This window comes from Vulpes lagopus, chromosome 4 (assembly GCF_018345385.1).
Source record: "Vulpes lagopus strain Blue_001 chromosome 4, ASM1834538v1, whole genome shotgun sequence".
NCBI classification, from domain to species: Eukaryota; Metazoa; Chordata; class Mammalia; order Carnivora; family Canidae; genus Vulpes; species Vulpes lagopus.
Window position 1 is genome coordinate 124,606,615 of NC_054827.1, and position 24,395 is coordinate 124,631,009.

Sequence of the window (24,395 nt, forward strand, 5' to 3'; positions counted from 1 at the left end):
CAATTATTGCTTTAATGTCTCTATCGTCCCACTGGAGTGTAAACCCTAAAAAGAACAAGAGCTATGTTGGTCTAGCACATCATCATTTCCCTGATAGCCTACCAGTTATTGCTGTTTCTTTAGCCTATATGTTGAGTGCACAATAAATATTCCTTTGTAGATTATGATTTTATGAGAGTGCCCTGGGCCTGCAGGGCACTTGACTCTGACTTTGAGCATGGGTATAAAAAGATCATCAGTTATCTGTTAAACACCTGCTTACTGACAAAATTAAACATCACCTCCAACAAGTCATGAGAAACTCTTGGTCTTTCCATTCCAGTGTCCCCTCATTTGTTAAATGAGGGACTTGACCCAGGAGATCTGTAAGGCCCCTTTGGCCATTAAACCTCTTACAGTGAGTGATCACCACAAGTCCAAATGCAGAGGGGTCAGGTGTACACTAATCCAACAAGCACCCGTGTGCTGGTAGCTTAGTTACTGCTGAGGAAACAGAAGTGGTGGATGTTCTTTTTCTGGCATCGATGTTACCACGCCAAACTGTACACTTGCTGGCACCATAAATCTTATAAGTCTATAACCTAGATCGGAGTGCTCTAAAAGCCTATCACAGGCTGGGTAGCTTCTCAACAAGAGAAATTTATTTCTCAGTTCTGGCAGCTGGAAGTCCAAGATTAGGGGGTCAGCACAATCGAGTTCTAGCAAGAGACCCTTCAAGAGGCTTCACTCTCCTGACCTAATCACCTCCAGAAGGCCCCACCTCCTCATACCATCACTCATGTTCAGGATTAGGATTTCAGTGTGTGATGCCAGGGACAGGAGGCAGGGCTATGCAGACATTCAGTCCATAACAAGCTGTAATTGATACAGTGTTCCCCAGCAGATGGCTAAATACACCAGCAGACAGCTAAGAAACACAAAATAAACCACTTCCAGAGGAAACGCTGTCTGTTCAGTTGAATTACTTGGAAATAATGACATCTTCTTATCCCAGATTTAGCCCCAAAATGACATAGCTTGGCTTGGCTGTTTTTGTTTTCACTTTAGTCTCACTAAAATGTGTATCCTCTATAAGCTGTGTGTTCTGTGAGACTAGACTTACTTTGTTAACTGCCGTGACTCTTGTTTCATTAACAAACTGACTCTTGTTTTGGAAACTCACTTTCTACCTGCATGAGGATCGTTGTACAGATCAGAGCTTCTCAACATCAGCACTGTTGACATTGTTGATAATTCCCTGTGGTGGAGGTTGTCCCATGTTTTTGGGCTATTTACTAACACCCAGGTCCCTGCTCACCCAGGGCCACTGTCGTGATGACCAGAACATCTCCAGACATTGCTAAATGTCCCCTGGAGGACAAAATCCCCTCCCCCCCGCCAAATGAGAAATGCTAGTATAGATGACATGAGTTAAAAGTTTAAAAGCAGAAGATTTTTAGCAGGATCTTTGATAGATACAATTTAAAGAGAAAGCCCCCTCTAAAGGGGAATTTTTTAGTGATCTTTTGATGGCCATATGGTTATGATTTCAGGCTTAATATGACTGTTAACATTATTACTTTGCTTCTCTATTCCACACTTTGCTGAAAACTGAGTACTTGTTAATTGCCTTTCTACTCACTATGTATATCAATTTACTCTGAACTATTTTCTAGGGCTATAAATCCTTTAATGATATTCCTGAGATGGTGCAAAATCAAACCACAGACATCATATCAGGTGAGAATCAGTTTGAACTCATTTTTTCTCTCTGTGTTAAGAATTAGATAAATAATACCAAAAAAAATTCATATTGTTAAAAACTATACTTTTTCCCCCTCTTAAAAATAATCTCTCACTAATCTGGAAAATTAAATGAGCATCAGAGCTTTTTAAATGTGCCATCTTCACACAGTGATTTAGATTTTAAGAAATAATAATCCTCTTGAACTCTGATTAATATCATCCTGCTAGCTGGAGGCGGCAAGATCAAGGGCCACACTGTAGTGATGAGTCCTCGTCATTGTCATGAACTGTCAAAGCTAAGGACAGCCATAGATGAACTAGGGAGGTCACACTCTGATTGGTTTCACTGGGGGAAAACTGTAGGTTATTATATTTTCTTTAAAAAAAAGTGAAAAAAGTTTTCCCAGGGATACCATGTATAAGGATTTGTCTTTTTAGGAAAATGTTTATCTGCCTTCCGATGCTGCTGTAATGGTATCTTAGGCTCTTAAGGTTGCTTATGATTTTGGAGAAGCAAGACTGATTTTTGGGAGAATTCTACTAGTCTTAAATGATTGAATCACACTGTATTTGGGTTATGATATTTGGGCTAAATGTGCAGAGAAAGAGTGAGGTGTAAACAGTTTTTTGTGTAGCAATGGCAATAGACGTGGGTTATTTGCTTAAAGAAGAAATCTCTGAAGCTATATGAGATTTTCTTCTCCTTTTAAATCATCTTCCCTGTGCTTTCTTTTATCTGTGGACCAAGCAGTTTTAAAAGGTTGTGTTAGAAATATTTGATTTTTTTTTCCTGTAATAGTGTTCTCTCAACCCATTAAGGCTTCGGGTGAAAAGCATTTCACAGGTGCTTTAGATGTTTTGTGGGTTCCTTTTTGTTTCACCTAAGATTCTACTTTAAAATATTAGGATATTAAAGATGAAGTTCTCAGTTTCCTATGCTAGCCTCTGAAGGCTAACACATGCTGTGTGTCTGATAGCCACCTGCTTACTAATTTCTGTGTTTACTTTTTTTTTTGTTCCCCCTTTCTGGACCTCTTCTGCCAATACATGCAGCCCTCCCCTGTAAGTCTGGCAAAGCAAGGTGTGCAGTATGCGTGAGCGAGGTCCATTGCACACAGTGTCATTGCCTAAACACAAGCCAGAGTTTTCCCAGGTCTGGGCGGGTATCAACTCCATTAGCCTGAATATCCATTGCTTATTTTCATGTCTTTCCAAAAAAATAAAAACCCTTTGCTCCCATGTTTTGATCACTCGGCCCTACCCTGCACACATATCTTGAGTGCCTACTGTGTGCCAGGCTCTGCTGGGCTTAGGGGGTGGGAGATGAATAAAGCATGATCCCTGCCTGCCCTTCAGCTGGGCATGTATACAGATGCATTTTCCCACACTCTAGAGACATGACAAGGTATGTGCAAGGGATCCAAGGTGGGAAAGGCTAGTGGAATGCTTCCTGGAGGAAGCAACATCTAAACTGGACCCCGAGGGAAGTATTTGGGGAGAGAGGACGCCGGCCATGATGGTCACCCAAGCTGACAGGGCCAGGGAGTTGTGTCATATGGGAGGGCAGACAGCCTGAGAAGCAGAAAGAACCTATTTCTGAGTCTAGGGAATGTTCATAGGTGAGGGAGAGTCTGCAAACCGCATCTCTCAAACTCCCAGAAATCCTAGAGTTAAAGAAGAGATCCACCAAGTCACCTTGTTGAGGATCCTCAGGCTTTTGGACACAGGTGGAAGAGAATTGAGACACTGTGGGTACCAGTCTTCTCCTAGGAGCTCTGTGTGAACAACACACTTTGAAAAAGATCCCACCATCTTATGTAATTCCATTTTGATTCATGCAACCATCTGCCATCCGAAATTCACCAGGAGCCCTGGGATCACGTTGTGAGAACAGCTCACCTTGTCTCTGCTGCTGCAAAGAGATTTATCTCCCTTTTCAGGATCAGTGAACACTTAATTGATTAGCACATTCTTAGGACATCTGTGTCAAGAATCACTGTGGATAGTGGCAACTTCATACCTGTGTGAGCATTGAGTTAGGTGATGCCCATGTCCTAGGTAACCTTGATCCCAGGACTTGTAACAGTGGACACACTTCCCAGAAACTTAGAACTTATCTTCTCTCTGAAAGGTTAGGATAGATGTTACTAAGAAACTCTTTGACCACTGGGAATACATTGCTATCTACATATGAGAGACACAGATGTACTTTGACAAGTCTTAATTTGTAGGAGTCACATACAATTTGAACAAAAATGTCGCCGGGGCTCACTTGTTCAAAAAATTGTTCCTGGTGAATTATAGTGTTCCTGAATGCTATTCCTTATTAAATTTATTTTTTCCAAAATCATTTAACCGAAGCTTTGGAGTTAGACAAACCCGGGGTTCAATCCTATTTCTAGCACTTTCTGGAAAAAAAAAAAAAAGACCTATAGGCAAGTAGTTTAACCTCAATAGCCTTCTGGCTCATTTCATAAAATAGGAATAAGAATATCTACCCCAATGGGATAAATGAGTTAACATTTATAAAAGTGCCTGGTCTGTGGTAGGCATGCCATATGTTTTAGTCACCAAGGTTCATTCTATTTCTTTAGTGAAATAAGTAGCAGAGGAAAACTCTGGCTTGACTTCAGCACCATGTCATTAAAAGTCAGCGCTCATAGCTTGCCGTTTTGTTAAGTAATTGCTCTTTGATGGTCTTGGCTACATTCATGCTTGTTGTAGAACCTTTCCACGTTTTAAACACATACATAACATGGGGAAAACTCAAAAAGTGGTTGAAGCTCTTCATTTTTGTTCCAAAAACAAAGTTTCTGCTTCCCTGTAGTTTTGAAAATGCATAACCTGGATATATTTGTTTTCAGATGTCAAAAGGACCTTGAATTCCCTTGGCTCAGATATTGAAAATATGAGCGAACAGATTCCTATTCAGGATAAGCTGTCAGATTTCATAGGTTACATTAATGACACTGAAACTTACATTCACCGCAATTTGCCCACGTTGGAAGAGTATGATTCGTACAGGTGAGTGCCCCCCCTGGAGCTGGCAAACTAAAGAGCTAACCTTGCTCTGGAACAGAATAGAAATCTGATATGATAACTAGGATCATCGTCTTATGAGAGAAGATCGTACAAAGAGCTCATAGCCCGATAGGTGTGAACCCTAGTTTATGTTTATTTAAAAAGTTGGGGTGCTCGCTTTGGCAGTGCATATACTAAAGTTGGAACTAGACAAGAAAGATTAGCATGGACCTGCACAAGGATGGTGTGCAAACTCGTATATTATGTATTTTTAAAAAATGGCTCAAGAAAGTTCTTGAGCCAAGTAGTCAGTAACTTGCCATTTTGACATCATTAATGGATTCTAGAATCTTAGTCATAACTATCTAACACATGTAAAATTATTTTAAAGCCTGAAAATAATTAAGGAGAGCATTTGAATAATATTATTCTTTTCATTGGCTTAAAAAATAAACATGTAGAGGTTTGTTCTCACAGAAAGAATTTCCTCGAAACGAGTAAATTGCTCAAGAGCTCAGGGAAGCAGCTGTGGTCCTCAGCTGTTGATTGCTGCATTAGAAAATGTTAGCAATGGGGTTTGGCCCTGGAGACGCCAGTGGACATCTCAGGCGGGAGTGCTAGGGAGCCATGGACTCACAGACTTGAGGAATTTCAAGGACCACATGAGATAAGATGTGCTCTCCTCTCTGAAAGGCTCAGCCCCACCACCCATCACTTTCGGAATCATTCTTACAGCCCAAACTCATGGAGATTCCAGAGACTTTTCTTCCTATTCTGGTATTTGTTATGTAAGACCCCAAGATAAATAATAAAATGCTAACAATAATTGCTAGCATTTCAGAAACAGTTGCATTGTGCCCTCCAAAGTGTGTTTCGTGGGATATCTCATAATACTCAAAAAAAAAAAATCTGCCGTGTTGTGTTCTATTTGTAACCTTGTTTCACAGACAAGTTGAAGCTCAGAGGAGAGGAATAACCTTCACAAGGTCAGCAGCAATGTAGCAGAGATGGGTTTTCAACTCCCATCTGACTATGCTCTTAATTACTACCCTGTAATCATGAAGACATTTTCTTAACTGCGGCTAGGCCATCCCAGCAGGTGTCAGGACAAACATAAGACAGACCCTTTCTCAATGAATTTACATTATCATTAAGACGTTAGAGTTTCACAAATGGAAAGAATGATACAATTATCTGTTTATATGACAGGCTCCCCCTGCCCTGAGAACTAGAAGCTTATTTTTAAAGGAAATCTAACCAAGCAGATGAAGCATGTATTAACTGCAGAAGATTTCTGAGGTTCCATGGCTTGTTTAAAGCCCCAGTGTCTGGAACGAAATGCCACAGAATGGGTGCAGGTGGCTATTATAATTATCAAAATTGCTCTTAATTTAATTAAAAGCTTCAGTGGCAGTTTTTGTCGCAGAACTAAATTCTTTATTTTTTAGTGTTTTACAGATTGGAAAGCATTTCTAGCCTTGAATGCTCCTCAGCTCCTGGAAAAGGTTGTTGTTCATTCCGGGAATGCCACTAAGACCTAATTGAGGATCCATTATCCTAAAATGTCTCACAGGACCATTACAAAACTGAGATTTGCATTCTACAGGCACTTGATTTAGGATGCTTGTAAATTCTAAAGTATTCAGCGCACTCCCCATGTAGAGTTCCTGGTTCAGCAAAGAACACGATGCCCCCTTTCCCTAATAATTCTTGCAACTACAAAGCATTTTAGAGAAAGACCAGGGAAAAGAGCCTGATATTTCTTTATCTGTTATCTAATCATGATCTGTCCACATCTCGTCATCATTATAACAAGTGCTCACAGCATCGGGGACCTTGACAGGACTTACAGATCTGAAGGGGTACGGTTATCAGTAGCTTTGGAGAACCTGAGTAAACCCTGCTTTAGGAGCCCCACAGAAATGAAACAACGGAAGGAAGCAATCATCTCCCGACCAGTGAGCGAGACAGAGTTCTTCAAAACCAAGATAAAAATTAAAATTTCCTGCTGGTTGGGTTGGAGGCCTAGGGGTGAGAAGGGATCCTGTCACTACAGTGTTACTCTCCGAGGAATTAACAGGGGAATCTGATATTTGATTGCCAAGTATTTCTCACCTGCTCCAGCCCTAGTCTGACAGCTTTTGTGTTATAACAGTGCCACCTCTTTTATGTATAATAACACCGTGCTTGCTTCACCAGGTGGCTGGGTGGCCTGATTGTCTGCTGTTTGCTGACCCTCATAGTCGTCTTTTATTACCTGGGCTTGATGTGTGGCACATTTGGCTATGACCGGCATGCCACCCCGACCAGACGAGGCTGCGTCTCAAACACCGGGGGCATCTTTCTCATGGTGTGAGTGTTTGCTCTTCCTTGCCACGTGGGGGGTGAAAATGTAGGTGGGAGAGCAGATGGCACGAAACCAGTGGCCTCTGCACTGAGTGTTCTGGGTTCCAGTGGAGCAGGCATCCCCATGTGATTGTACCTTTCGTCATTTTGGGAAATCCCGCCAAGTGTAAAAAAGTAAAAGAAAACTCTAAATTGTTTGTACTTTGATAGACAAGCTGAAATGCAGCCTCTATAGATGGTGGGCTGCTCTGTAGCTAAATTATTTCTAAGCTTGCTTTCTTGATTCCCGTTGTATTTTCTCTCTCTCCCTGCCATCCCCTCCCGCCTCCCTCCATCCATCCATTTATTTATTCACCAGAAACTTGCTGAGGATTGGCCTGGTATCAAACACTGTTCTCTGTGGTCAGCAGTATCATTAGCTTGTTTACTTTGAAACTGGAAACTTGATTCAGCAAAGGGATTGTCGACCCGGCACCCTTAGGATTTCGACACGTAACCTAAATTAGTGATAAGAGCAGGTGTGGGGTATCAGCGAGAGGCAAACCTGCAGTACACTGGAGCAATTGTCCCTACCTCAAAGACATTCATACCCAAGCTCATATTTTTGAAACAAACAAACAAAAAACCTTTACCAGGATGTGACAAAGCACAGAGGGCATGAGCTGGGTGTGACTGGAGATGGAGCCAGAAATGTCAAGTAGGAGGCAGAGGTAGAAGCTTTGAATGCACCTCAGAGAGGAAGCTGTATGGCTTCCAAGTTGACATTTTCTTTTCCAGTAAGTATATCAAGAATCAGCAGCGGGGAGTGTGATGGGGCTGGAGAGGAAGGTAAAACTTTAGAACAAGTTCATGGAGCAATGGAGAATCAAAATCTCAGCCATGCTCTCATTTCTCTGCTTGTATCACTAGTAGCAGGCTGGGAGAAGCTGGTTAGCAAGTGTTGTGCATTAATGTGCTTTTTCAAACATTGGGTCACTACAATAATTAATTAGACTGTTGAGTCATGATGGTAAGGCCTTTCCCTCAAACCCGTAGCCTCCAGTAGAGTACAGCTTTTATTAGCATTAACACAGCCACAAAGAGCCTTCCAAACAACCTTGAAGCTAACAACACGGGAATCTGCCAGAATCGGACACAACTGAACAGCGCTCCATGCATGGAAAAACCTGTGTGCTCACATACCTACACTTAAGAAATTAACCCAGCAAGGAAGAATATATTGCCCTGCCATTTTGTATCTGTACACAATTACAGATTGTGTACAGATACAAAATAGTTTAGAGATAAAATGTAAACTCATTTTGTAATGAGTTTTGTAATGAGTTTACAAATGTAAACTCATTAATGTCCAGATTTTACTAATCCTGGTACTTGGCTGTTTTGTCAGTGTTTCAAGGTGAGTCTATGCACCACATTTTTTTAACTGCTTGGTGGGAGGGAGCACCTTGCTCTGAAAAGCAGCACTTCTCATAAAATTCTATTTTGCACATTTTTAAGAGTCGAAGCCAAAATATATGCTATCTGGCTTTGAAGATAAAAGAAACAGGGGAATCATGAGCAGTGAGATGGAGTCTAAAATTACTTCAATTTGGGTATAATTCTCAACTCTGCAGACTAAGGAATCTGTGAAGAGACAAAGTCACATGGAAGCCCATGGCTTGGGAATGAAGGGCTTTATCACATGGTAGGAAAAATGCTGGCCAATGCACTTCAGGTGCATTGTTGACACCTACCACTTAGCATGGAATTCATGTTTGCTGTGCTTCCATGTCTCTTGAGACATCTGGTAAACAACTGGATAATTATAAAGGAGGAAAATGGTACAAGTATAGTTAGTGTAGTCAAACTGATTAGATGAATGTAATTCCCTCTTAAAAACTGTTTATTTGATTGTAGGAACAAGAAAGAGTGTATTTTGTTCAGCTACAACCATAACACCACCTGTTCTTAAAAACAGTGACGCCATCCATTGAAGAGCATGGTCTCTTCAAAAGCCAAGCAAGAATCCTTATTTCCCAGGGGGCTCCTAGTGAAAGAACTGGCAGGAGGAAAAGTAGAAAGGCCTGGCTTTGCTCTGATACTGTGTCTTCTGAGGGTCTAGGGAGCACATTAGGGACTGGATGGGATACAGTAGGAATGTACATCTGTCTCAGGGGCACATGGAAGGTCTCCCTTGAGGTAAGGAGACCTAACCCAGGTACAAAGAAAACAACAAGCTCTTGTACTGAAGCCCACTGTGAAACTTCCAGTTTTAGCTCTTGCAAAACCACGCTCAGATTATCTGGAGCTTTGAAGAAAAGCTAATACCCAGCATGGCCACAAAATGGGTGTCACAAAATGGGCCACATGTACACACTGGTGGCAGTTCAGCAGTCATAGATATTTCAGAAAGCAGTCTGTCAGGCTGTAGTTGGGGCCAGAAAGACACAACAATCTCCTTGGCCAAGTCATCTCCATTTTAGGGGATCGGTTTTTAGGAAGAAGAACCCAGCTGTGGACAAAGCATCACAAGCAGGGAAGTGTTCTTGCACTTTTAGTTATAATAGTGATGCATTGGGAATGACACCAAGGTCAGCCACCAAAGAGTGAGAGATCCTGGGGTCACTGAAATGTAACCAGGTTGTCTACCTTGGATTGTTGACCAGAGTCAACAAGATGATTGACAGGGGCTCACGAGATTATGCACGTGTCACTACCATAACTGTGTAGATTTAGGAGTCAGCACACGTTTCTATAAAGGTCCAGATACTAAATATTTTTTTGCTTTTACTGGCCACATGCAGTCTTTATTGCATGTTCTTTTTCTTTTTAAAAAATTTTTAATAATTTTATTTAACCTATAACATCCAAAACACTATCATTTCAACTTTCAATCAGTATAAAATTACTGAGGTGTAGTCTATATTCTTTTTTTCTCTACTAAGACTCTGAAATTCAGTGTGTATTGTACAGTTATGACACATATTTATTTGGAGTAGCCACATTTCAAGTGCTCAATAGCTCTTTGTGACTAGGAGCTTTGGACGTTGAAGTTCTAGGTAATGATATTAAAAACATAGAATTCAAGTCAATATGGGAATTTTTTATTTTTCTGGGACATCTAAACTACTTCATGAAATTTGGAGGTGAACCGTAAAATTCCCTTGGCTCCACTCCCTTATCTAACTTAATACCAATCTCATTGATTTTTTTTTTTAACATTCTAAGAATCTTATCAACCCATTCTCTCTCTCTACTCCCAACACCCCAATCGAAGATACCATTTTATCTCAACTGTGTATCCTCTTACTGATTTACCTGCATCCACTGACCATTCTAAACTCTTCTCTATCCAACACCCATGGTAGTGTTTTCAAACATCTAAATCTGCTCATGTGATCCCTCTGCTTAAAACACTTTAGTGGCTTTCTGTTGCTCTAAGAATAAAGACAAACTATCATAATATGATCTACAAATCTCATTTCTGGTCTAGCTACACTGGCCTTTTAGTCCCTGTCACCACTGAGCCTGTGTACATCCTAATTAACTCCTATTGCATGTTATTTTTCTTTCTTTTTTTTATTAAAGATTTTATTTATTTATTCATGACAGACACAGAGAGAGAAAGAGGCAGAGACACAGGCAGAGGAAGAAGCAGGCCCATGCAGGGAGCCTGATGTGGGACTTCATCCCCAGTCTCCAGGATCACACCCCGGGCAGAAGGCGGCGTTAAACCACTGGGCCACCGGGGCTGCCGCATGTTATTTTTCTTATTCTTGTTTTACTTCTCCTTCTTTTCAACACTTTGAGCACACATTAGCCCTTGTATCTGAGTGACAGGCCTTGGGTGTGGTGTGTTTTTTATCTAGATAGAGGCATATTTAGGAAACAAAGGCTGGAAATGCTAACAATAAGCTATTTAGAGTAGCTTGTTGTTTTGAAGCGTTCTTTCAAAGGTTTTGATGATTTTTGTGACTCCAATACACACACATGCTCAGGCACACGGTTAAAACTATGGTGACTGGCATACGCTTCACACGTGTTCCCCTTCTTTATACTCTCCCTGACCTCAAAAGCCTCTTAGGTCAGAGAAATTCAAGCTGAGAGAGGCCCCTGCAATGAGCAGATCTTGCTATTCATTTCATCCAAACCAGACAAATATTTGTAATTGCGCCTTAAGTCTATCCACTGGGCAGATTCATGCCCTTAGAAAGGGAGACTGTTGTTTCTAAGTCCATCAGCCTATGTGCTTCTGAGGGTCCTTCCTGTTTGTACCAGGGACGGTACAATCATCAGTGATGATCTGGCTATTTCACCTAGACAGATTGAACACTCTGTCTGTGTCTACACCTGAGTAACTGAGCACCCTAGAGAAAAGTCACACAATAGGGCACGTTGGCGTCCCTACAGAATTTTATTCCTACCTCAAATGGATCCTTCAGAGCCCTACAAGTTTCTTCCATCCTTACCTTCCCGCTTCCTTCCTTGCTTCCTTCCTTCCTTCCTTCCTTCCTTCCTTCCTCAATGGCTTTTTTCACTCTGGTATATCCATCCTCCTCATGTTCCCCCTCTCTTAGTAGAAGGCTTTACCACCTTCTTCACAAAGGAAATAAAAACCAAAACAACTTCCCAAGGCTCTGGTGGCGCTGTGTCCACACACATACAGTGCCACATGCAGAGGGATGTCTCCCATCTGGGCCTGTCCCACCTGCCTTTCCCAATCCCATCCCTGTGCACTGCCCCAAGCGTTCCATGGGTCAGTCTACCCTCTCTTGCATCCTCCTTCTCCTCTTCCCCTTCCCCCAGACTTGCTTCTCAACACTAAACATGTTCTGCTCTCTCCCCTCTTTAAACGTGAAAACAGAAAACCTCCCAACACCCCTTCTTCCTTCTCACGCCCCTCCCTGCAGGGACTTCTGGAAATAATGGTGTTTGCTTCCTCTTGTTTTCCTTATCTCCATGCCCTGCCCAGGCCCCTCCCCTGCCCTCAGGTCCTCAGTGGCCTCTAGGCTTCCAGCCAGGGGACTTCCTTTACTTCTTTTGGAACGTGCGTGCCCTCCCTGCAGTGTTTGGGACCGCTGCCCACTCTCTCCCCCTGCAGACACACCTTTGTTTTCCCTTCAGTGACCACGGGCCTGGTGCTTTCTTTTCTACATTGCAACTCTCCTTAGCAGTCTTGTGCGCTGCTTGCCCTCCTCACCTGCTCCTCCAGCAGCCAAGGCCCCCAGGCCCAACCCAAGTGTGCTTCTCCCTCCAGCGTCAGCCCCAGGGTCCAGTGGTCATGTCTAAGCAGCTGATTGCCTCCTGCAGGCCTGGCACCCACATATGTGTGCTCCAGAGCAGCCGACTCCCCCCCAGCATCCCCTCCGCCGCAGGTCAAGGGGAGCAGGACCAGGTCGCACCTCTCTTCCCTTCCTGGGCCCCGGTGTCTCCTTCCCCGCTGCCAAGCCCCGGCTTCAGCCTGGCCCTTCCTCGCAGCATCCCCAGCACATCCCGCGGGGTCCGCCTCCCCTGTCCCATCTCCTCTCTCTCTCACTTCTTTCCCTTGCCTCCAGCCACATTGGGCCACCGCCCAGGGCTGACAACAGCCTCCTCAGTGGTCGCCACTGTCCGTCCTGTGGCACACACTCTGCTGAGAATGTTCTTCCTCAGAGAGAACCGGGCTTATGTTCCTCCTGCGCTTCAAGGCCCGCAGCAGCCTGCCCTTCCTGGACCAGCCAGGCCCCGTCCCGTGCACCCCGCCTGCCCCCCGAAGGCTGCCTTCGTGCCCCCCCCCCCCAGACCTCCCTCTGGATGCAGAGCCACGTTGGCCCCTTTCAGACTCCCAGCGGTGCATGTCCCCCTCAGAACGCCGCCCCTCCCCGTGTCCCCGCAGCTTCACCCCCTTGCCCCCAGAGACCATGTCTGAAGCATCGTGCTGGCTGCAAGGAGAGCAGTCTAAGCCTTCCCTAAATACGTATGTGCGGCCCACAGATCCCAGTGCCTATCGCTTCCTGTCTCCCTCCTGAGCAGGCAGGGTCGGTCCCTTAACCTGCACAGAGCAAAGGCTCTCGGTCTGTTTCCTACACTGCAGAGGTAGCATTAGCAAGGACCAGCAGGTAATCCTGGATCTCTAGTTTTTTGTTGTGTGTTTTTTTAAAGTACTCCCTACATCTGACGTGGGGCTTGAACTCATAACCCTGAGATCAAGGGTCACACACTCTACCAACTGAACCAGGTGCCCCTGAATGCTGAATGGTTTACTGTAGAATTCCAAACTTTATTTCCGCTTTGGTTTTGGTTTTGTTTTCCAGCGGAGTTGGAATCAGTTTCCTCTTTTGTTGGATACTGATGACCATCGTGGTGCTCACGTTTGTCATCGGTGGAAACATGGAAAAACTGGTCTGTGAGCCTTACCAGAACAGGAAACTATTCCAGGTTAAGTATGACTTCTGGGCCCGATGGGATATGCGTTCAGTGGAAATTCTGATGTCTCTGTATCTTGTGGGGTCAGAAAGATGAGCAGTTTGGTTTCTTAATTCACTAAGTTAAGATTCCTTCAACTAGAGCAAATAACTGGTAGTATTGTTTCTCGAACGTCAAGTGAAATGAGTACCAGGACTTGAGGCGTCCTCATCAGTGTGGATTGTAATAAGCTGGGAAAGAAAATTCTTGAGGAGGGGTACCCCAGGAAGTTTCTGACATTTTAAAGAGTTTCTCAAATGACAATTGCCCATACAGATGGTGTGAGGCCTTCAATTTGAAGTGAGAGACACCAACAAATTCCATGCCTTGTGGCCAAGTATCGTCCCTGGTGGATGTCTGAGGAGACCATTCAGAAATGAATTTGGGCTCCACTTTCTCCTGAAACTGAGTCCTGTGGGCTCACCGGAACCACTTCTCAGTTCAGCTTCATTAGTTAATGAGGAGGTTTGGGTCTATGTGCCAGTCTTTTCACTCTGGCTTTCTGGTGCTATTTTCTACATTCTGGTTTTTAAAATATATTTGTTTTCCTGTTTTATGGTATATACTTTACCACTTCATATCTGTTATGAAATCCAGTGAGGAACTATGCAGGTAACCAGTTGTCATGGAATTTTATTTTATTTTTTAAAGATTTTTTAATTTACTTATTTGAGAAAGAAAAAGTGTGCACACGTGAGTGCATGGACACATTAGTAGGGTGAGGGGCAGAGGGTGAGGAAGAAGCAGGCTTCCCACTGAGCAGGGACCCTGACATGGGGCTCGATCCCAGGACCTCAGGATCATGACCTGATCTGAAGGCAGATGCTTAACTGACTGAGCTATACGGGTGCCGCTGTTGTCACGGTATTTTAATTTTTCAGTTGGCTGAGGAAAATTAAATTGGGAGTGTCGATTTGTCAAATTATGTCTGTTTGGCCTCTTGATAAAAAAATAATAGCGATCATCAAGCCAGACTTGATGTTCCATGCTGTGTTAAATTGCTAAAGTGGAATTCTTTAAAAATAGAGGGATATTTTGAAAACATTTACATTCCTCAAGCACATACATGATCATGCATTAAGGAGCTCATTAAGATATATGATATATTAGCCATCTTAAATATATGATGTTAAGTGAGAGAATATGCAAGTTTTAATTCATTTTGTCTAGAGTAAAGGAGTAAAGAGATGGGCCAACTGTTTTATGGCTTTCTATAGGCTATTCTGAATCAAGTTGTCAATTCTTCTCTTATTTCTAATGTCCCTGTCTTACTAAGAGAAATGTTCTCTCAGGGCAGCCCCAGTGGCTCAGCGGTTTAGCGCCGCCTTCAGCCCAGGGCATGATCCTGGAGATCTGGGACTGAGTCCCACATCGGGTTCCCTGCACGGAGCCTACTTCTCCCTTTGCCTGTGTCTCTGCCTCTGTCTCTGTCTGTTTCTCATGAATGAATAAATAAAATCTTTAAAAAAAAAAAAAAAAGAAAGGGAAATGTTCTCCAAAAAAAGCAGTTTCAGTAATTCTTACTGAAGTATCAGTAAGAACTGCCCCCATTGGGCAGTTTATTGTGATCACACTATTATTTTCCTGTTTTAAATTGGAAACCAATGAAGAAAATTATGATCTGAAAACCCCCAAATATACTTAACAGAATATTTTATTATGTGTATGTATATTAGTGTAAAAGCATCTCTTTCAAAATACCGTTTTTTCAATTTGTTCTAGATTTTGGACACCCCATATTTACTAAATGAGAATTGGAAATACTATCTCTCTGGCATGGTGTTGAACAAACCGGATATTAATCTCACTTTTGAACAAGTTTACAGGTATAAATAATGGCATAATGTATTTTTTTGGCTACTGAAAATGTTGTTTGTTCCAGAATGAGAATTTTGCTCAAAGTGTCTTTAAGTTTGATAAGACCAGCTGTTCTATAATCTTCACAAAGAGATAGTAGAAATAAGACCAAAAAGAGATCCTTCTTCTAAAAGCCTTCTAGACTTTGGTGTGGTGATGTCTCAAGGTCCTTCTGTTCAGTATCCTCTAGACCTCGCTAGTTAAGGTCTTTAATGCCCAAGAGGCATTAAAGAGATCCTCTGAGAACTCTGGTGCAGGAGTCACACTGCCCCAAGTAAATGCCATATAACGAGATGTCAGTGGATGGGTCCAAATCTCATACATGCTAATAGTGAAGCACCTGACAGGCCAGGCTGTGTAGTCAGTCTGCCTGGGCTCCAGTCTTGGCTCTGCCATCAGGGAGCAGGCCTTGGTGATCTTGGGCAATTTTACTTCTCTGTTCAATAGGGTTCAAAGCCTTCCCATCATCTCTAGCAGAGACAACAAATGAGTGGCACACGTGCCCACCTGTTGATCTCGCCCTTGTGATAGCCGTTGGTAGTTAGCAGTGGTCTTGTTCATAGCCCAGAGAGTCTCAGGATCCTCCTCAGGATCCTGTCTCAGCATGTTGTAGGCAAAGGTTATCAATCGATTGGAGTTACTGTGCATGATTAAACCATCCCTGGCCTGAAAGGACAAAGCCAGCCTTCTTGGCCTGGCCTGCCAGCTCTTTATGACTCGGGCTCTGCAGTCTTACCCCTGGTGGTTAGTGTATCAAGCTCTCTGTTCCAACAACACCAACGTACTGGGAATTCCCTGAAGAGGAGCATCACACCTCTAGGGCTGTGGGAAAGTCACTTTACCCACGAGCCCCTCAGGGCTAGAGGGCTTTGGCTGCTGGACCAGGAAGAGGCACCCCCAGGAAGCAGCTATCTCAGCAGCAAGGATATGCATCAGATGAGCCTGCCCTTCTTGGCTCAGTTGAAGAAGGATTTTGCATGTTTTAGAGAAGCATGAAGAGGTGAAGCCAAGCTATGTGAACTGACCGTCTGGATCTATGTGTGTTCCGCTTGCGTATCTCAACCCTGGAAATACAGAGGCAGGTGGTCTGGCAGAGGTTTGAATCTTTTAATAAAGCCCATGATATGCTGTGTAACACACATCTTTCCAGCAGGTGGTGGCTTGTTTTGTTTGTTTATGAGAATTTATTTCTTCCCAATTTGTGAACTTATGATTCCCTCATAGCACTAGAAAAAGCAAAAGGAGACAGATGGAATGATGACTTACCAGTCTTACTGTAACTGTTCCAAAGATGGGACATTTAGTAAAGCAGGGAACGAAGTCCAGAATGGTAGGTCTCCGGGGCGAATCCATGCAGCCACTAGTGACCGCCCCCCCTGCATCAGCACTCAAAAGCCGCTTCTGTGCTTGCAGATGTAAACAAAAGATACACCGTGAACCTTTCTCTCCACCCATAGCTGGGGACAGAGATGGACACGGCTGCCTTTTCTGGATCATGATCTCTCTGTTTTTCCCACAGTGACTGCAAAGAAAATAAGGGCATCTATAGCACACTTAAGCTAGAGAACACCTACAACATCAGTGAGCATCTCAACATTCAGGAGGTAAGGAGTAGAGCCAGGCAGGAAACTGATGTACATCTTTAGTAAATCCATTTCTTTCTTTCTTTTCTTCCTTTATTACTTTCTTTCTTTGTCATTGAGGTGAAATTCACGTAAGGGAAAATCCTAAGACATTTTCGCCACCCCCAACCAGGTGTCTCTCTTGAGGCACGAGTTCCTCTAGTGGACTGCGCAGGTGCCCTAGAGGGGTCTGGCTGCAGACGCGATGCAGGAGGATCTTATCTTGCTATGTGTCAGGGTCCTTAGAGGAACAAATCCCAGGGATATTGGCTTTCCAACACTGGCCACCCTTTCCTGGTAGGTGCCTGAAGAGGGAACAAGACACCCAAGACTCCAGCCCACACAGTCTTTGCCCCTTGGGAGTCAGGGCTGTGGCCCCAGGGCTCCAGGGAGGCCCTGCAGAGCTCTATTGGCCTTTGAAAGACAGCGTGGCAAGAGTGTTGGGAGCAGACAGGAGGGAATGATTTCCTCCTTCTCCTTTGCCCGTGCCCACCCACAAATCTTGAGCCTTAAGACTGAAGAGAGGCCACTAGAGAGCATTCCAAGACAGGAGGAGGAATAAGAATTTCCCTGGCAGGCCTAGGGTGCCATCAGCATAGGCTCCCCCCCTCCCCATACCTGGAGGCCTCTGGCCTTCTCGGGGGTTAAAAACTTAAGGAGGCTTCTTTCTTTTGGGCTTCCAACTGGAAGCAGATACCAAGAGACACCAAGGAAAGAGACTGTTCTCCAAACCCCATACCTTGTCCACTGAGACATCACTGGCTTTCAGAGGCACCGTGAGACCATGGTGGCCTCACACTTTTCAGATATGAAGAGGTTTATTTAAAAGCCGAATACAAATTCTGTACTGTGTTGTATTTTTTATTGTGTTGATTATCCTCCCTAAATATTTCCTGCATGTATATACAAACAAAATGTAATTCTGTAACCAAGCCCAGACTAAATGTCCTCTACTCATTTGGCATCACACCGTGTGTCATTTTCTCTGTGCACCAGAGACAGAGTGCCTGGGACGCTGGCACTGCATGCTGCCTGAAACTACTTAGGTCAATCTCAAGTCCCCAACCATGTCCCCATGATCTCAAGCATCCTCACTACGCAAGTCCAGTGCGTGCTGCCTTTTTTCGCCCTGAATAGAGCCTGCCTCGCTCTTTTCAGCATCCATATTTGTCAAGACCCATTCAGAAGTCGCCTCCTCTGTGTTGCCCTGTCCAGGCCCCTGCCTCAGCAGACTCTCTCCTGACCCTTGGGGTCCTGATGCAGTTTGTGTGCCTTTATTATGACACTGCCTCTTCCTTTGAGGACTTTGAGGGCAGAGATGGAATCTTATTCTGTTTTGCATCCCACCTCCTCACACAGTGCTTGGTGAGGGGCATAAGGAGGGAGGCAGGGAAGGAGTGGGCGGGGAGAGAAGAGTACCAAAGAAGAAAATGCCAGTCAAGTGCCTGACTATGTTTTTTGTCTTGTGTCATTGCTCTTTTAAAGCATGAAAGCCTGTGGCATTCTTGAAGAATGGACTTACTTATCACTTTTCTTTTCACCATGCAGCATTCTAGAAACCTCAGCAATGATTTTAAAAACATGAATGTAAATATTGACAATATTGTTCTGCTGGACGCAGCAGGAAGAAAAAACCTGATGGATTTCAGCTCTTCGGGAGTAGACACCATAGACTATAATGTCTACTTGGCAGAGGTGTGACCCATGATCTTGATCTGTGGGGGGGCAAATAACAGCAGATACCTTCTTTCTTTCTGTCTGTCTGTCTTTCTTTCTATCATTGAAATGAAATTTATATAACATAAATTGGCTATTTTAAGTGAGTTAATTCAAGGGCATATGGGTGGCTCAGTTGGTAGAGCATACGACCCTTGATGTCAGGGTAGTGGGTTCAAGCCCATGTTGCATGGAGAGATGACTTAAAAATAAAATAAAATCTTTATAAATAAATAAAGGGAGCAATTCATCAGCTTGTAGTATAATCACAGTGTTGCACAACTACTGCTTCTATATGGTTTCAAAACATCATTATCACCCAAAATGAAAGCCTCCTTCCCACTCCATGGTTGTTCTTTTCCCCCAGCCCTGGCGACCACCAGTCTATGTTCTGCTTCTGTGAATGTACCTGTGCTGGATGTGTCATACGAATGGAATCATACAGCACGTGACCTTCTCTGTTTAATGGCCTTTCATGTCACCTAAAGTTTTTGAGATTCATCTCCATTATAGCGTGGATCAGAACCTGATTTCTTTTTATGGTTGGATAATGTGGTTGGAGAAACATAATATGGTCTTATATGTGTAAGTCAGAATGTAGCTGTTGTCATCTCTGTAAGAGTTTCCAGCCCTACTTTATGGTCACAGGACCAGTTTATTCTGTTGTCCATTAGATATTGTTAAGGTCTAAAAATCCCACAGCCATGACACTGTTTCCCTCCCCCTCTTTTGTAGATGGGTAAAACTCCCACCAAAGTGAATCTTTTATCGTTTGCAGATGATCTGGACACAAAAGCCAATAATCTGGTGAGTTTGAACGGTCTAGTTTTAAACGCTATAATCGTTATAGATGTCAAATGTCCATACTATTCCTAGTTTCCTTACAGCACAAGTGACCTTTGGTTAAAAACGCCTCTCTCTTGTGCATGTCAAGACTTCCCACCAGCCGCCACTGCCGTGTGGCCCAGACACCTATGAGCATGCGAATGGTTCCAGGGTGGTGTCAGGGTGCCCACAGCTGCTCCTGACCTCTCCTTTTGCTGCTGCCCGCACTGCTTTAGAATGAGCTCTGCTCTCACGCCTATCAACCCCTCTACCACCACATGCACACATGCACACACACACACATCATTTTTCTTGCAGTTTAGGGAATGGAAGGAGATTCTATTTGGTGATTTGCATCACCAATAACAAGTGGATAAGTGAAGGCAAAGACACCACCCAAGCCCCTGTAAGCTTCTGTTCTTCACTTCCCCTGCTGGCTGGTGACTAGATGACTCAAACCCGTCCCTTTCAAGAAGCAGCAGCACATAGGGGTGAGGAACCTGGGCTCTGGAGGAACACTGGGATTTAAACCCTGACTCAGCCACTTCCTAATGGTGGGCCCTTGGACAAGATATTTCACTCCTCTGTGCCTTACTTTCCTCCTCTGTAAAATGATCACAATAAAATTGTTACATGTTAACATATTAAACATTATTTAAGTTGAGCCTGGGTTTTTCTCATCTGTAAAGTGGGGACACAGCTGCTGTAAAGTGGGCTTTACAGTGGCTATATTATGGTGAGGTAAGAAAGAGAGCCCAACCTCCAGCACTCAGGAAAGGCTCATGGGTTTGGGTGGCTGCGGAAAGTTCATGGTTCTAGGATTCGAGGTAGGGTGTCTTGGTGATGCCCCTCCTAGTGGTCCCCACATGCACAGCATACAGGAGGGCTGCATGCTTGTCACCACCACCCTGCCCCGACCTCCTGCAGTTAAAGAGTGCTCCACAGTCTGGAAGGATGGTGTTGATTCTGTTTATTTTATTCTCCTTGCAGCCCCAAGGAAGTTTGAAACAGTCCCTCAAAAATAATGCGCAAAATCTTAAAACGATTCACCATGGCCAAGTCATGCCTTTGGAACAGTCAATGGTAACAACCCGCCACCTCTGGTGTTTCCTGAGACCTGAGCAAAGCCTGTCCCACTAGCCGGCTTTCATTTAGACTGAGTGAAACATCTGCATCTCATGTGTGGGTCAAATCCAGTTGGCCTCAGGAACTGAGCTGTGTTAAAAATAAACGATGGCAGCGGGGCGCCTGAGTAGCTCAGTCGGTTGAGTGTCTGACTCTTGATTTCAGCTCAGGCGTCAACCCCATCTCGTAGTATCGAGCCCCACATCAGGCTCCCTGCTCAGCGGGGAACCTGCTTCTTCCTCTCCCTCTGCCCCTCCCCCTGCTTGTGCTCCCTCTCTCTCTGAAATAAATAAATCTTTTAAAAAATTAAATAAATGATAGCACCTGGGCTTTGAAGAAGACACATTTTCAATGTCACCACTCCTTTTGTGCTTTATCTCCTTGCCTTTTTCACTCGCCTGTGTCCAGGTAGATTAACTCTGTGGTTGCCCCACGGACGGTGCTTGGGTTCCCCGGCCCCCAACAGGCACCCGGGAGCCAGGCACCTACCTGGAGGGCTGATGTCTGTGCTCCGGACTCACTCTTACTTATTCTCAAATTCTTTTTCTCCAAACCCTGCCAAGAAATATGGGAAGGCGAGGGTAAGTTCTTTTCTCCCTGCCTCATTAAGCTTTGTTCACTGATCTAATGGGCCATGTTTTCTTTCTCCTCTCTCGTAGCCTTTGATCTGACTTCCCCCGTTCTTTCTCCTCTCTCTGCTCCTGGCTTCTTTCCCGAATTCCAGAAGGGCAGTCTGTAGCAGAGAAAGAATACGGGCTCTGGAGTCAGGCGGAGCTGATTTCAGATCCTGCTTCTGCCTCCCCAAAGTCTTACCACTTTCCATTCTCTCCTCTGAAAATGGTGGGGACGGATCCCGCCCTACTGTCACCTGGTTCCTGGACATGACTCTGTAACTAGCAGGAATTCTTATTAGGCTTGTGTGGGAAACCTGTTACCCAGTCAGCGTGCTCAGGTTTGGAGAAACACAGTAGCCCACTTGACTCCAGCTTTGAAGCCTTCTAGAACTAATTTTTACCATCTCTCTCTCTCCCCCCCACCCCTTCCCTCCTGATTCTCTAAACTTGTTAGAGTATTCACAAAGAAAACTGAATTTTCTGAATTTGTGTGTTGTGCTCGTCACAATCCTCTGTTCTACTTGTTATGCCTACCACCGGGTTGTTAACATTTTAAGTTGGTTTTTCCCTATTCCTTACACGGTTTCCTTTAAGTAGACACAGGACTCCTTGGCCTTTTCAGAGCTGGGGCAGCCTGTCTACAAATAGGCAAACTGCTCTGGACATGTGACCTACCATCTAAAACAGGGGGTAGCAAACTATGCCCCCCAAACTACAATCTGTGGGCCAAATCCAACCTGTTGCTTGTGTTATAAATAAGGTTTTACTGGAACACAGCCATGCCCCCTTATTTACAGATGATCCTTGGTTGCTTTCAGCTAAAAAGGCAAAGTTGAAAATAAAAGGGCAAAGTTGAGAGCTTTGGACAGGGTTTGTCCCACTAAGTCTGAAATATTTACTGTCTGGCCTCTGTTTCACCAATCCCTGGTCTAAACCACTCAGAAAAAACTACTCTGGGCAGTTTGGGCAGACTTTTTCTGATATAGTGCCTGCCACTTGGAGCAAACCTGACTCAAAGTGGTTTCTTGGACACTTTGCATGAGATGTACCACCCTTCAAAGCTTTAGAATATATATCCTGATTTTCTTCTTCAGCTTCTCTAACACGAGAGGGATTGTTACTTCCATCTGTTGTTTTTTCTAGAATGAAAGCATCACAGAGTAAAATCAGATTTGGTGGCTGACTGGGAGAAGGGAGGGGAGACAGAGGCATGTGATCTTGCTGATTGATTCATGTAATAAGTTTGAAAATATGTATGTTTGTTCACCAGAGCACTATCAACCAAAGTATCAAGGAACTTCAACACAAAAGCAGCGGATTGAGGGTAAGGACTTATTTTCCTTTCTGCCGTGGTGGGGGAGGGGCACACACAGACTCTCAAGAGATGTTGGTTTTATAAGTACTTAGGTTTACAAAACAAGTCTTGGGATCCCTGGGTGGCGCAGCGGTTTTGCACCTGCCTTTGGCCCAGGGCGCGATCCTGGAGACCCGGGATCGAATCCCACGTCGGGCTCCCGGTGCATGGAGCCTGCTTCTCCCTCTGCCTATGTCTCTGCCTCTCTCTCTCTCTCTGTGTGTGACTATCATAAATAATAAATAAAAATTAAAAAAAAAAGTCTTGGTTATCTGCCCTTGTTAAATGCCAAACTGCCAAACTGAGTTTTCCTACCAGTACTTCTCACCTTGGCCCTAATAGACACACAGGTGAAAGCTGTGTCTTAATGTGTAGAACACAAGCTCAGAAGGGACACTGGTCACTTTTACTGAGATAATGCTGCCTGCAAAACCCAGTGCCTTTGGACCACAAACTCATTCTCACTGTTGGATGGACTGCAGGCTTCTCCACCTATCTCCCCACCCAGGGACAGGGTGAGGGAGCACAGGAAATCAGGGGGTGAGTGGAAACAGGCTGCCCTTTAAGTGACAGGTTAGAACCAGCATGCTGCCACTCCATCTACATTCTGTAGGCCAAAGCAAGTGACACAGCCAGGCCTATCATCACTGGTTAGGGATGTATGCAGGTACTTTACTGTCCTATGTAGCTTGACCTTCAGGTGACGGTATGCGGCTCTGCACTACCCTTCACAAGGAGCCAGCGTGGGGGCAAGTTGGGTTGGAAATCAGCCCTTGTCCCACTGGCCAGGCTGTTGTCCCTGGGGTCTCCAGGCAGGACAGAAAAGGCACCTTTTCTCATTTGCACCAAACTGCCATGTGGAGATTCTTATCTGTGTGAAGAGACTAGGTACGAATCCCAGGTCTTGTGTCCCCAGCTTGGTTACATAGAGCAGGATCAGCTACCTCCTCTGTGAAGGGGGCCTAACCCTGCCTTCCTGTAGCCTGTGAGTACCGGAGCCCCCCCTTATCCCCAGGGGAGGGGGTTGGTTCATTCAGTGAATGCCTGAATCCACAGGTGGTACAGAGCCGTACTGTACTTACGGGTTTTTTCCCCATACATACGTAGCTCTGAGAAAGTTGAATTTATAAATTAGGCACAGTAAGAGGTTAACAACAATAATAATAAAATAGAACGATCATAGCAATATAATGTAATAAAAGTTATATGAACGTGGTCTCTCTCTCAAAATATCTTACTGTACTGAACTCACCCTTCTTCCTGTGATGATGTGAGATGATAAAATGAGTGATGGGAATGTCTTAGGCATGTGACGTGGCATTAGCCACTATTGACCTTCTGACCACAAGTCAGAAGGAGGATCATCTGCCTCTGGACCCCAAGTAACAGAAACTGTGGATAAGGGGGAATTCCTGTCTCAGTGAGACGATTTGGATTCTTTGGCCCCGTGTCTGGCACAAAGCGAGGCTTGGTACGTACTTCTCTCATTCCTCTGCCCTCAGAGGGCTGGGCTGGTTCTGTGGTCTTCTTAACTAGCAAATTATGGTGGTGTGGAGCTGAGCTAACAGCACTCGTATCCACATGCCAACTCATATCCACATGAAATCCCTTCATTGCTTGACCCCCTGGCAATTGCTGTGTTTTCCAGGTGAAAGTGGCCAATATCCTTTCCTCTCTGGATTCTGCTCAGGACTTCCTCCAAACTCGCATCTCCTCAGTTATTGTCAAAGTAAGTGGGTGTGAGCCCCTAACTACGTGGCTGCAGAG

The 24,395-nt window shown here is 44.4% G+C and overlaps 1 protein-coding gene and 1 non-coding gene across 4 annotated transcripts in view; both read left to right on the plus strand.

The window, feature by feature from the left end:
- PROM1 (prominin 1) overlaps positions 1–24,395 on the plus strand; it is a 100,884-nt gene that overhangs the window by 67,431 nt on the left and 9,058 nt on the right. For all 3 annotated transcript variants that reach the window (XM_041753559.1, XM_041753558.1, XM_041753560.1), the window contains 11 exons: positions 1,656–1,719; positions 4,590–4,749; positions 6,946–7,098; positions 13,365–13,488; positions 15,238–15,341; positions 16,892–16,976; positions 18,543–18,689; positions 19,446–19,517; positions 20,526–20,618; positions 22,545–22,598; positions 24,277–24,357. In XM_041753559.1, coding sequence (XP_041609493.1) covers positions 1,656–1,719; positions 4,590–4,749; positions 6,946–7,098; positions 13,365–13,488; positions 15,238–15,341; positions 16,892–16,976; positions 18,543–18,689; positions 19,446–19,517; positions 20,526–20,618; positions 22,545–22,598; positions 24,277–24,357 — 1,137 coding nt within the window. The remainder of the gene's footprint in view (positions 1–1,655; positions 1,720–4,589; positions 4,750–6,945; positions 7,099–13,364; positions 13,489–15,237; positions 15,342–16,891; positions 16,977–18,542; positions 18,690–19,445; positions 19,518–20,525; positions 20,619–22,544; positions 22,599–24,276; positions 24,358–24,395) is intronic.
- LOC121490236 lies at positions 4,917–5,019 on the plus strand. Its single transcript, XR_005987559.1, has one exon. It is a non-coding gene; the product is annotated as a U6 spliceosomal RNA (small nuclear RNA).